The sequence below is a fragment of the Artemia sp. Qi Xiang Cuo genome, chromosome 18 (genome assembly GCF_049724085.1).
Source record: "Artemia sp. Qi Xiang Cuo chromosome 18, ASM4972408v1, whole genome shotgun sequence".
NCBI lineage: Eukaryota > Metazoa > Arthropoda > Branchiopoda > Anostraca > Artemiidae > Artemia > Artemia sp. Qi Xiang Cuo.
The window spans coordinates 61,117,201-61,130,480 of NC_142811.1; the positions used below are offsets into that span (position 1 = coordinate 61,117,201).

At 33.8% G+C, this 13,280-nt stretch overlaps 1 protein-coding gene across 1 annotated transcript in view; it reads left to right on the top strand.

The window, feature by feature from the left end:
- Window positions 1-11,091: 11,091 nt before the first annotated feature.
- Window positions 11,092-13,280, top strand: part of LOC148941741 (uncharacterized) — a 72,852-nt gene continuing 70,663 nt past the window's right edge. Inside the window, exon 1 of the mRNA XM_089104269.1 lies at window positions 11,092-12,533. Within this exon, the coding sequence (XP_088960395.1) occupies window positions 11,599-12,533 (935 nt within the window). The 5' untranslated portion in view covers window positions 11,092-11,598. The remainder of the gene's footprint in view (window positions 12,534-13,280) is intronic.

Consider the following 13,280-nt stretch of genomic DNA (forward strand, 5'->3'; position numbering starts at 1 on the left):
GAATTGGAAAAAAATAAATAACATTAAAAAAATAACATTATACGCCCCAGTTTAAGTCCGTATTCCGCACCAGTGATCTTAGTCCCAAAAAAGAATGGTCACCTGAAACTTGTAGTAGATTATAGAGTCCTTAACAAACAAGTAGTCAGTGATAAATTTCCTTTACCAAGAATAGATGAAATTCTTGACTCTATTTCAAGTAAAAACAAAATTTTCACTTTCTGGACCTAACCCAAGGCTACCACCAAGTGAAAATAGCTGAAAAAGATGTCTGCAAAACTGCAATTTCTACAACCGAGTGCGGTTCTTAAGAATACTTGAGAGTACCTTTTGGACTCAAGACAAGTTCAAGCGCGCTGTGTAGACCCTTATTGCATCTATTAAGAGGATTAAAGAATATCATTAATTTTGTTGATAATGTCATGTGTGTAGGAGAAAATGGTGAACAACACTTAGCAACTTTAGCTAAAGTGTTCGAGAAATTCAGAGAAGGCTATTTAAAATGCCGGCCTGAATAAGTAAATTTATTTCAACCTAAAATTAAATTTTTAGGAGTATTGGTGACGCATGGAGAGATATCCCCAGACCCAGACAAAGTAAAATGTGTTGAAAACCTCAAACCCCCTCGAACTATGAAAGAATTAAGAGGAATTTTAGGCCTTACTGGTTATTTTAGAAAATTCGTGCGCAATTACGCCCAAATTGCGAAACCCCTTACAGAATTAACTAAAGGAAACTCCCAAAATATTACCTGGTCTCAGGAAGCTCAAACTTCCCTAGACCTTCTCAAAAAGGCACTCACTTCGGAACCAATATTATCGTTGCCTGATTTCGAGAACGGACAATTTGTAGTTACAACTGATGCCAGTTCGAAGGGCATTGGCACTATCCTATCCCAAATAATCCCGGTGGAAAACCCTAGTCCTCTCAAGGGAACGCCAAAACAAAAAATAATAGAAAAAGTTATATGCTATTCGAGCAGAACTTTATCAAAAGGCGAAAGTAGTTATTCTGTCACAAAGTTAGAATTATTATCTATAATACACCATTTGGATAAATTCAGACATTATTTGATTGGTAGAAAATTTAAGCTACGTTCAGACCACAAACGCCTGCAATACTTGCGCACTTTTAAAAGCCCAACGGGAATTCTAGCCAGATGGATTATGAAAATCCAAGATCTAGATTATAAAGTTGAATATTTAAAAAGTAAACAAAATGCAGCTTGTGACTTCTTGAGTAGATTCCCAGAAAATATCTCCGACGGAGTATTTTCTGAAACCGAGAAACCGAGGACGCCGTCGGAAGCCGATGAGAACGAAATTAATGCTATCAATACTAAGAGTAAACATGAATAAGAAAAACAAAGTCAAAGACAGAGTAAAAGAAAATAAGGTTAACGATTCTCTCTTGGCTTTGGAAAATACAAAAAGAAATCAAAATAAGGATGAAATATGTCTAGCACTTATTAATTATTTTGTGAATGATGATGTGCTACAGGATAAATTCAAAAATCTTGGAAAAGAAATAGATATCTTTTATTATGATCTTGATGAAGAAATATTATGCAGAATTGTGACTGCTGACGCAAATAGAAACCAAACTTCAGTAATACCTGTATTACCTCAAAACTTATAAATACCTGCCTTTGAATATTTTCATTCAGATATAGGTGTACATTTAGGGATAACTAAAACTTTCCATAAATTAAAACAATATTTCTATGTCCCATCGGCATTGACAAAACTTAAAGACTTTGTAAGTAAATGCAAAACGTGTAACTTAAAAAAACCCAAGCTTAACCTAACCCCCCAATAAGAAGAGTCCCGGTGGCGAGGTTCCCCTTCGATATTGTCTCATTTGATTTGTATGGAACTAGTGGAGGCTTACCTGTTTCCAACAGGGGCCATACTTGTGTTCTTTCAGTTATAGATCATTTTTCCGGATTTACTGTTGCAAAAACATTAAAGAATAAAGGCACGTACGCCACGAGTAAGGCGTTAGCGAAATTATTTTTAAAGTTTGGAATTCCAAACAAGGTTACGGAAGTAATTTTGTTTCAAAAGTTACAAAAGACTTAATGAGTTTTCTTAACATAGAGAAATTGGTGACATCTCCTTATCATCCACAAGCTAATGTTAAAATAGAAAATAGGCATAAAATATGTTCAAATGTATTAAGTATTTATACAAAAAACAACAGGAATGACTGGGATCAATTCTTACCTTATTTAACCAACATAATCAATACTGCTTATTCAGAAACAACTAAAGCAAGTCCTTTTTATTTATTTTTGGTCGCGACTTCAGAATACGAGTGCCTTTTTCAGACAATCCAAAGAATCTTGAGCTTCTTTTGACCAAGTAATCTTTTGTGGATTTCCCCGAGTAAGGTCAATTAGGGGCTTAGCCATCTGAAAATAGTTTCGTATAAATCTTCGAAAGTTACCACAAAGTCCCAGGATACCCTGCAACTGTTTTATAATTAGGGAGGGCTTGAGATTCACTACACATTTTATTTTTTCTGGATCTGGGGCTATTTGAGCCTGCGTCACCACTACACCGAAAAATTTTATTTTATTTAGTAACAAATTTACTTTTTCTGGCCTGCATTTTAAATTTCCTTCTCTGAATTTTTCGAATACTTTGGATAGGGTAATCAAATAGTATTCAGGGTTTTATCCATGCAGATTACATCCTCCACGAAATGGATTATGTTATTTAGGCCCCTTAGTACATGAAACAAGGGTCCGCATAATGCACTTGAACTTGTTTTGAGTTCAAAGGGTACTCTTAAGTATTCATAAGAACCGTATTCTGTTACAGAGAATGCTGTTTTGTATACCTCGCCTTCCGCTATTTTTACTTGATGGTATCCCTGAGTCAAGGGAGGTGAATATATATTTTTTTAATCGAGTCCAAGATTTCATCTATTCTGGGAATAAGGGATTTATCGCTACTTGTTTATTTAACGTTCTGTAATTTACAACTAATCTAAAGTCATTATTCTTTTTGGGTACAAGGATCATAGGAGCAGAATAAGGGCTAATGCTGGGTCTGATTATTTCATTTCTTTTGAGTTCCTTGATTTTATTTAGAAGAGACTCCTTATGTTTGTATGGGATATGGTAGTGTTGTTTTGCAACCGGTAATCCCGTAGTTTGTATTGCATGTTCGTAGAATGGAATTAGACCTGTGTCATCCTCGGATGTTGAAAAAACTTTTAAATTCCCAAAGTAATTTGCATAACTTTTGCTTTAGCGGAATACTAGTGATATGATTTAAATCAAATTCTTTCAAAAGTTGGGTTTTCGATAGGGGGTATTTGTTTTTTGTGTATGTATATTATTCACTAGGTTTATCCCTGATTCTTCCAATTATTTGCGTCTACGTCTGACACAACTTGTATCTCTACCAGACATGTTCCCGTTTTTAAGTTTATTACATCATTTTCATGGGTATTGGTTACCCAAATGTAACCTTCTCCCTTTTTATAATTTAAAATTTGTCTTTCGCATGCTAAATTTTTAGGGATATCCTCTATTGGTGAAGCAATCCAAATTTCGTTTTGATCATTAATTGGTTCAATCATTTGTGACATTTGAACTTTCTGCCTTTATTTTGGTAGAATTTTGGTTTTACGTACTAAGAATCCGTAATATTTTTTAGAGGTTTTTGTATTTATTGAATTTAAAACAATATCGTTATGTTTATTATTAGAGGGATCAATTCTTACTATTTCTTTCCATAAATTGGTAATTTCCTGAATTTTTTTCTCTCTGTATTCTGTCATATCAATTATTTTTACCTTTGTTGAATTGTTTTGTATATTATTCACTCTAACCCGTTTTTCCGATGGATATATGAATTTTGAATTAGCAACGTCCAATAGTATGTTGTTTGTTTTGAAAAAATTGAACCTATTATCACTTCATAAGGGAAAGTTTTACAGATAATGAACCTGGTAGGGAAACTTCTATTATCTTTACATATGGTTAGGTATATAAAGCCTTTAACATCTAAATTATGTCCTGTCACGCTTGATAGGTTATGACATGAATAGTTTATTCGTTGTTTAATATGGTTGGGTAAAGCATTAAACACGGATTTGTTTATTACATTTATTGTGGCTCCCGAGTCTATTAGGGCATTAAAATAAATATTTGCAACACTAAAATTGTTAAATATTGGTAATATTTTTTTATTTTCTGCACTTAAAGATGTTATTATTACTTTTGGAGACCTATAAAATATTCTGCCGCCAAAATTAGGTCTTATGGGTTTTGGAGGCTTGTGTCGTTTCCCTGGGGTGCCCAGTTATTTGGTGTAGAACGTTCATTTATTCTATTTTCATTATTCTGGTTATTCTGCCAATTAGCATTGGCATTTTTATCTCTTCTGTTTACATAGTTGCCCTTAGTATTCCAATTACTTCTTGGGTAATTAGTTCTCCCGCGGTGTTGTGACGTATTGCGTCGGAGATTTTGGTTATTGTTATTTCTACCTCTGGTTATGGAGGTATTTCCTCTATTGCCTTTCATACCGTACCCACTATTGTTTGTTTTCCTGAACAATTTTTTATTTAATACTGTTTGAAAAATAGGTCCTCGCAATGTGCCCTATGCGATTACATGCATTGCACTTTATTGGTTGGTCATTGTTGTTGGTCTGGATTGGTTATTTTCTGAAAAACGTACCAATCTTCACCTTGGTGAAGTTTTATTTCTAGTTAGGTTAGGTTTTGGCGATGGTTCTCGTGAAAAAAATCACAGGGAGGGATCTCTTGAGGTTTTTGGTGCTTTTGTTTCTACGTGATTGATAATTTTTGATGTTGTAAGACAATGTTCTCAATTTCACAAGCCCTCTCGACCTCCTGAACCGCGAATTCCAAGTCTTCAATATTTTTGGAAATTAATAGACGATAAAGCTTAGGGTTGAGTCCCTGTTTGAAAGCATTAAGTACTATTTTTTCATATAGTTCTCCCTCTCCCGGCCAAATCGTGCCTCTGTCGAGATTCTAATCTTATGTAGGTATTCTCTTACATTTTGTTTTTCTTCGAATGTGACTATCCCATGTTTTAATTTGTTCAAAGAACCTGTGTCAATGAATCTTTTTTGGAATGCCTGTTGTAGTAGTTCTACCGAGTTTATTGATGAGTTTGGTTCTGTACCTATTAATAATTCAATTTCTTTCAGAAACGTAAGTGCTCGGCTTTTTAATCTTAGGAGTAGGATGTTTTTAATACTTTTGAATCAACGTTCGTCACTGCCACAAATTGGGCTAAATGAATATTGAATTGATCAACGTCTGTGTCCCCTTCATATTCCGGGAGGGATTTTGCAATTTCTACCGAAGTTGCACTTAATTGTTGAGCCTGTAGTAGTTCTTGTTGTTCTAGTGCCATTTTAGTAAAAATATGTTGTGCCTACCTTTTTTGGAAAGGTTATTTATGGGTGTTTTTATTTGGGTAAGGGTCTATTCATTTCCTAAAAATAAATTGTAAGGTACACTAAAATAAATACTTATGGCAAAATAAATAAAACTAATTTTTCTTATACCGTCGGTTGTCAGTCCCTCTCGTGAATGTCTCTTATTTAAGGCTGCGCCAAATGAAACGGGGGGTCTTTATAATTTTAAAGTTTAAATTTCACTTAATGGGTTTTTTATGTATTAAGGCTGATTATTAATTTTCGGTGAGAAGTAGCAGAATATAGGGTTTGAATCCCTCCCCCATTAATTCAATCAAATGGGATCTGATTGAGTTTTGTTACCTCTATCTTGAGATAAAGGACTAAGGGTTTAGAAATACTTTGGTACTCTGTGATTCTGATTCCCAATGAGAGCGTTACCTAGAATTCACGAGAGGTTTGTCTAACATCTCGCAATATAAACAAGAAAATCATAATAAACAATTAATTTATTGGTACTCACTTAAAATGGACAATTGACAAAGTTTGAGTGACAATTGGATAAGTGTTCATATAGGTCGTCCCTGGATACTTTCCTAAGACTGCCTTTATTCACATAATTTTCTGTGTATATTCACTGCAAAACAACTGGTTTTCTTACCGCTCTCATACGTTGGAAGATACAACAAAAGCTTATGCAGTTTAGAAGCAAATCCGACTGTACCAAAAAATTAGATTTCAATAAGAATGCGCGAAAAAACTACAATTTATATGACACAAACTACGATTCATATGACACTTGCCTGCGACTTTTAAAACTTCAATTGACTTCAGTTAAATAAGGCTAATAGCAAAAAAACTCTGGATTTCCACTTGGAAAATAACTTGTCCCCCAAATTAGGCAACAACACACAAGTACGTTGAATTTTGTAAGGAAGCCATTTCGCTATTTCGAAATTGTAAGTTGATCAGAAACTGAAACTTTTTTCAAAAGATGCAATTTTTTGCTTCTATGCAAAGGAAACGCTTTTCTCAGCTAGGCAATACGTTGTACATGTATAGTGGCTGCAAATTTTTCCAAATTGATTGGCATGTTTCTGTTATAATGCTGGAAATAGTGGATCGTCCCATCCTATAAAAAAATGGCAAAGAAGACATTGAATTTCCAGTTGCAAGATATTAAAAATGAAAAGTATATAGATCATTGGTTCATAAGACAAGATCTTCTTTCATGTAGTTGTTTAGATTTAATCAACCTTGTCAGTCATTTACTTACGCATATGCACAGTATAGCTTTTTTATTCAGTAGTTTAAGAATTAGTAAACTTGACGCAATTTTTAATCCATGTTCAATGTAAAGGGAAACCTGTCTTATGGGCTCCTTAACCTCTACTGTAAATTGAAAGGCAAGATTACCGCACATTTATCTTTTAAAAAAAATCACAATATGCTGTACCATGGGCATAGGCAGCATCCTGTCTCGGTGGGGAGGGGGCAGCCGCTTCTCTGATGGAGGGGGAGAAATGAAGTTATAGGGGTAATATCTCTTGGTTATTTTCATTAAACTTCTTTTAAATACCATGGAGTAGTTTTGTGTACAGAGTTGCCCCTACAATCAGTTCCTAAAGCTCTAAATTTGCCAAATTCTGCATGCAACACAGCGATTTTGGGTTCTAAAGTAAAAAAAATTTGCAGGTGTTGCAGCTTGCACCGCAACACGGCATGGTCTGTTTAAGTGTACTTACATTAATAATAGGTCAGTATTTTAATCTTTTGTGTCTGGTTATTTCAAACTTAGCACCAATCTCTCAAAATAAACGCAGCAAAAAGATGGTCCGGGATATACCGAACTTTTTGCCAATCTTTCAAAACAAATATGGCAAAAAGGCGGCCCATGCTTTTTTAGTTTTTCTGCCTTTTTTCAAAGTCAGAAATCCCATTAGGCAACATTTAGATAATACTAATGCCATGTTCTAAGAATTCAATTCAAAAGTTTGACCCTAAACTGGCAGGGTGGGGTCTCTCAGACGCAAGCACTAAGTTGTTTGCCCTTTTTGTATGACTGGGTTATGCTAGGTGAAAATTCAACAAAAAAATTCGAACACACGAAAACCTCTTGTTAATATATAGCGTAAATTTGAAGTTTTAGGGGGAGGGGGCTGCTGCCTGTACCCCTTTCCCTATGCCCGTGTGCTGTACCTAAAAAGTTTTGTAAATTGTTTCTAATTTTAATTTAGGTGCCTCTGTTAGCCTACATAAATTAATTTTATTGCTTTTTTGGTTTCATCTGAATTTTAAATTTAAGATTTCACATTGAATTACTTGACTGTATTTGCCATATTTTTTTCAATACATCATGTTATGGACTAGTCAGTTCTTAAAAACCTCAAGAAATGTGACCAAGGGTTCTATTCTACTGATATGCAGCAGTTACTACTTTAATTGGTAGAAGATAGCAAAATTAACATGTTTTTTTTATGAATAAGTTGATGGGGCACCAGCATTTATAAAATTGATGATTGACAGGATAGTACGGGCGCCAGTAGACAAAAAGATGCTTATTTTCAGGTCGTCATGACACATCTGTTTCACGCAATTTGAAAGCAGTTTCTAGTCATATCGAACACGCTGATTACGATTCGCCCCGGGACTAGGTAGCTCAAAGGGGTTCTTGACAATTATAAATGAACTTAAATATTAGTAAAAATCTATCTCTATATTTTTGTTTACATTTTTTTTCAATTTTTTAACTCTATATGTTTAATGCTTATGAGACGCTTTCAATTTAAAGAAGAAGTAGAAATAATGGTAAACAAATAAAGTTTAAAACTTATTACAGAAAATTAGTATTGGGAATAATCATTATATTTGGATAGAGTATTAAATTCCGAAGAAAAAAAAGTATGATTACTCCTTAGCTATCTCATTGAAAGCAACTATTATCAGGTTCAGAACCCCCTATATCAGTGTTAGCCTATTTCTTTTGTTAAATAGGAAATTATCAGTCCTTTTTCTTTTCTTAATTCGTTTCTTTTTGACAATAGGCTGAGTTATAGATGAGTTTTTTTTTCTATCTTGTAAAACAGCAGTTAGGTAGGTAAATTTTGACAGAAATTATCTACCTTAGTTTTGGCTTTTTAGCCTATTGATTTCTTTGGGTCTAAGTTTTGAAAGGACAATTTTTATTATAACTACAGAATTTCAAGTTATATCAAGGATCAAGTAAGGCTCAAAATGCTCTTTTAGTGCCTTTTTCGAGGTGTGAATCTAAATCTGAAGATTTTACTTTTGTAACATTAAAAATTACCCTAAGTCTTTATACCTCAGTGTCCTCTGGAGAGAAAAAGTGATGGGGCTAGTAAGATACTTCAAAAAACATTCCCATGACATTGCTGAGGCTTTGGATCTGTTTCTTGAAGTTTTATTCATCTAGTTCAACTAGGCTACCTACCCAAATAGTTAAAAACTCTTAATCTCTAATTTTACCCAATAATGTAATAATCATACAGTTTCCTTCCATCTTTATGTCATTTTCCACCGTTTTGATACTGTTTTGGTCTTGATTCTATCAATGATTTGGGTCTGATCATATATTTTAATTTGGAGCATCACACATACAAGAAGTAAAGTAAGACAATCAGTATTTGGATCGCTAATCACTGTTTCAACAGTGCACTATAGAATCTATATTATACCATATAGAATGTGGATTGTTAACTATAAGATTTGTCTAAAATTTCTTTAAAGGCTTTTGATTACCTTGAATCGTTTTAACTATACATTTTGAATCATTTTAACTAGACAAAAAGATGCTTATTTTCAGGTCGTCATGACACATCTGTTTCACGCAATTTGAAAGCAGTTTCTAGTCATATCGAACACGCTGGTTACGATTATACCCGGGAATAGAAAGCTCAAAGGGGTTCTTGACCCTTAGAAATGAAATTTAAGTTTATGAAAAATATCTCTATATATTTTTTTTTACAGTTTTTTTCAAGTTTGTAACGCTATCTGTTTTGAGGCTTATGCGACGCGTGCACTTTAAAGAAGAAGGAGAAATAATGGTAAACAAATAAAGTTTTGATACTGTTTTGGTCTTGATTCTATCAATGATTTGGGTCTGATCATATATTTTAATTTGGAGCATCACACATACAAGAAGTAAAGTAAGACAATCAGTATTTGGATCGCTAATCACTGTTTCAACAGTGCACTATAGAATCTATATTATACCATATAGAATGTGGATTGTTAACTATAAGATTTGTCTAAAATTTCTTTAAAGGCTTTTGATTACCTTGAATCGTTTTAACTATACATAACACTAACAATTTCAAATGTACTAGTAATCAAAAGTAGATTCAATTGAATCTACAGTTATATTATTACAATCTAAGGTTGCATTTTACAGTATATTTTTCTGCTTAATTTTATTTATAAAGTTGGCAAAAGATTCATTCTGCTCTAACAGTATTTTAACTTTGGAGTTCTTTCAAAAGGATGGATTAACTAGCTTCAACAAGCCTGAAGCTAATGAAATGTCCAAAGCATACAGTATTTCAACCAAAATTATGCATATTGTGTCAGCAAACTAAAAGTGGTCCGTTACATAAATTTATAGACATTTCATGTGTTATTTCCTTCTTATCATCAAATTGCTCTTGTACATTTTGTTACAGAACATTGCAAAAAATTTATAAAAAAAACTATTTCTCTGAAACAGGCCTGTTCTAGCATAGAGTGTGCTGCCAGAAATTCTATTCCTGCAAAAGTCTTCTGAGTCTTTAGACCAAACTATATCACATTGCTTGTCAATTAAAACAATGCAAATACTTTGCAGAGACAGCAATATGCATGGAAAATTTTTTGAATACAAGTCTTTAGGAAAAAACTTGTTACTGTTGATGTTATACACTTAATACACTGTTCACTTGCACAGGTCACTGGTCACAGGACACAGGTCACTTGCTAGTAAATTGTTGTTGCTAAGACATTTCAGACCAAATTGATATTTTGACCAAAGTTAATGTAGTAAAATCATAGTATAATATTAACTTCTCTAGTTAATATTTGCAATTTCTTAGGAATACCAGAGATTTACTGTAAAGCAAGAATATTGTATTGGGGTTACAGTTACAAGATTGAATAGATCAAGATTAAGTGTTTGATTCACTTATTTGCTTCCACAAGAACAGCAAATTCTGATGAAATTTTGTTTAATTCTTTATTGTGATGTTTGTCATAAGATTAATCTAGTGGTGTCACCTTATGGTCACTTGTTACCATGTTATTCTGCAGGGTGTGAGCTTACTATGGTAACTTACCATGGTAGGTGGGTTGGAACTCAGCCTAAGAAATAAGCATACCATTTGATTCAAAAATCAATACTCTATCCAATTATGATAATCATATCTTTTTTGAGCTTTTTTCATAAATCTGTAAAATCTTATTCAAATCAGTTCTTTTTTTAAAGAAAAATTGATTTCTGTCAAAATTCACTACATGGTAAAAAAAGGGCCTTAGTATCCTGAAAAGTGGCAAGAATGTTTTAATCTAGTATTAAAAAATATACTTTTCTTTTAAATTCTTCTCTATTCATAAATTATGACCTTACAATATCATTTAACAGGAAAAGATTTAAACTACTCCAGTAGTATTGAAACAAGATTTATTTCAGAAGAACGGATCAATTTGCTTCAAAAAGCCTGAAACTGATGCACAGTCCAAAGAATGCAATATTTAAACCAGAATCATGCCTATTGTGTCAGGAAACGCAAAGTGCTCCTTTACAAAGTTACAGACATTCAACGTGTGATTTCCTTCTTGGAATTAAACTGTTCATGCACATTTGGCTACAGGGCATCGGGAAAAAGTTTTACAAAGCCTAACTTTTCTAAAACAGACTTGTTCTGGCAAAAAGTATGCCGCCAGAAATTCTATTCCTGCAAAATTCATCAGGAATCTTCTAAACAAACTCAATCACAGTGTTTATCATCTAAAAGGAGGCAAACACTACATAGAGACAGTAACTCACATGAAGGGAACTTTGAATACAAGTCATGCTGTCTTTTTTGTGGCTTAAAAGGCAGCAAAAAAAGGAAATGAATGTAAAGCAGATAAAACTCTAGAAAGGCAGAATAATATTCAGAAGCAGGTAGAAAAACTGAAAAATTTGGAACCTCAGTTGTGGATGAGGTGTAAAGATGCTCCATTAGTGAGACTTGAGGCTAAGTACCATCAAAAGTGCATGGTGCTCTTCATGAAAAGACAGACTGAAAAAGATGAAAGACTGAAAATGGAGGAGGTCATTGCTGGTGAGCTACTTGACGAACTACATTGCAGGTTTCTTGATGGGAGAATTTATTCAGCCAGTGAGCTGAAACTTCGGTTTGAAGAAGCACTTTCTAAATCAGGACTTTCAATGGGAACACAGGGTTTTCGAACTCTGAAGAAAAAACTTCTGGAAAAGTATGGCACATCTGTAGAAATAAGTGCTAGCACAAAAGTTGGTGAAGACAGACTCATTTACTTGAAAGAATGTGTTTCAGTTGGCAACTTAAGCAGAGAAGTGTCCAACCTAGTGAAAAGTACAAGTGAGTCAGTGTTGATGGTGAACTCTGATTCAGAAAAATCAACCATATTAGATGATGACTCTGCTGCAGAGTCAGATGCTGAGAATGATACCAATGATGATGATACTTATGCTGCCCTTTTAGATGATGAACTTCCAGCACAGGATGATGAAGAACCTTCATTGGAGGCAGTGGTTGATAATGATATGATAGACAATGATTCAAATAATGGCAGATCATCTTCAAGGAAGAGGAGAAGACTCCAAACCTCTTCAGCTACAAATTTGTTCAGCCACAAGGACAGGCAAAGCTTTTTCTACTTCATGAAGCATCTCAAATCCAAAATAAAAGATACTATAGCACATCAAAGAACAAGAGAAGATGTGCCAGTGAAATCTCTCGTTAGCAATTCACCTATGTTGTACAACTTATTTGCGGTCATTCTTTGCTACATTGATGAGCCCCTAAATGACCTGTACACACTCTATGATGTAAGTGAAGAAGAGGATAGAGCTATTGTTGAACTTGGCTCAGGACCTGTTGTTTTAAATAGGTAATTTTTTTCTTTAAAATTCAATTTAATTTTTAAACGTGGCTAAATAAAAAAATTAAAAAAAAAAAAAAAATGATGGGGCAATAGTAGTAAACATAAAAGTACAATTTTTGCTAGTTTTAGCTAGTTGTTGACAAGCATAGTAAACATAAAAGTACAATTATTGCTAGTTTTAGCTAGTTTTTGATAAGCATTATCAGTAATGGTGATTTCAAGTGTGGAATAATCTGATCCACTGCCATTTCCATTTTTTTTGGTTTGAAATTTGTTCTCAAGGTTAAAATTTTAGGACAAGGGTCACTCTTACCAGGCAGTTGTTGCTGTGACAGTTCAGACAAAAGATTGAAAGTTTTAGCTTGCATCATGGTTTATATAAAGGAGTTCCAATAGAAGCGCTCATGATGGTTCATAATAAAGTATTTTAGTCCCTGAAAAGCTAATACCAGTTAGAATTTGCAGCAAGATTAGCCTGCTGTAAATTAAGATAGCAAGAGTCCATCATGTATCTAACTGAGGCTTTGTTTGGGCATTCTTAATTTTCTTACTACAGTGTGCCCCATGGCATTGGCAGAGGTGAAATCAGCAGGAGTCATTGAGCAGCTCCTATATCAGATCATTTTAAATGTTGAAGATCTACTATATCTTTGCCTCTGCTAGTGCTGCAGGGCTTACTAGTCAGAAAAGTAAGAAGTTCCAAACTCAGCCTAAGCTAGAGGGTTGCTTGTATTGTATTCAATATAATCAATT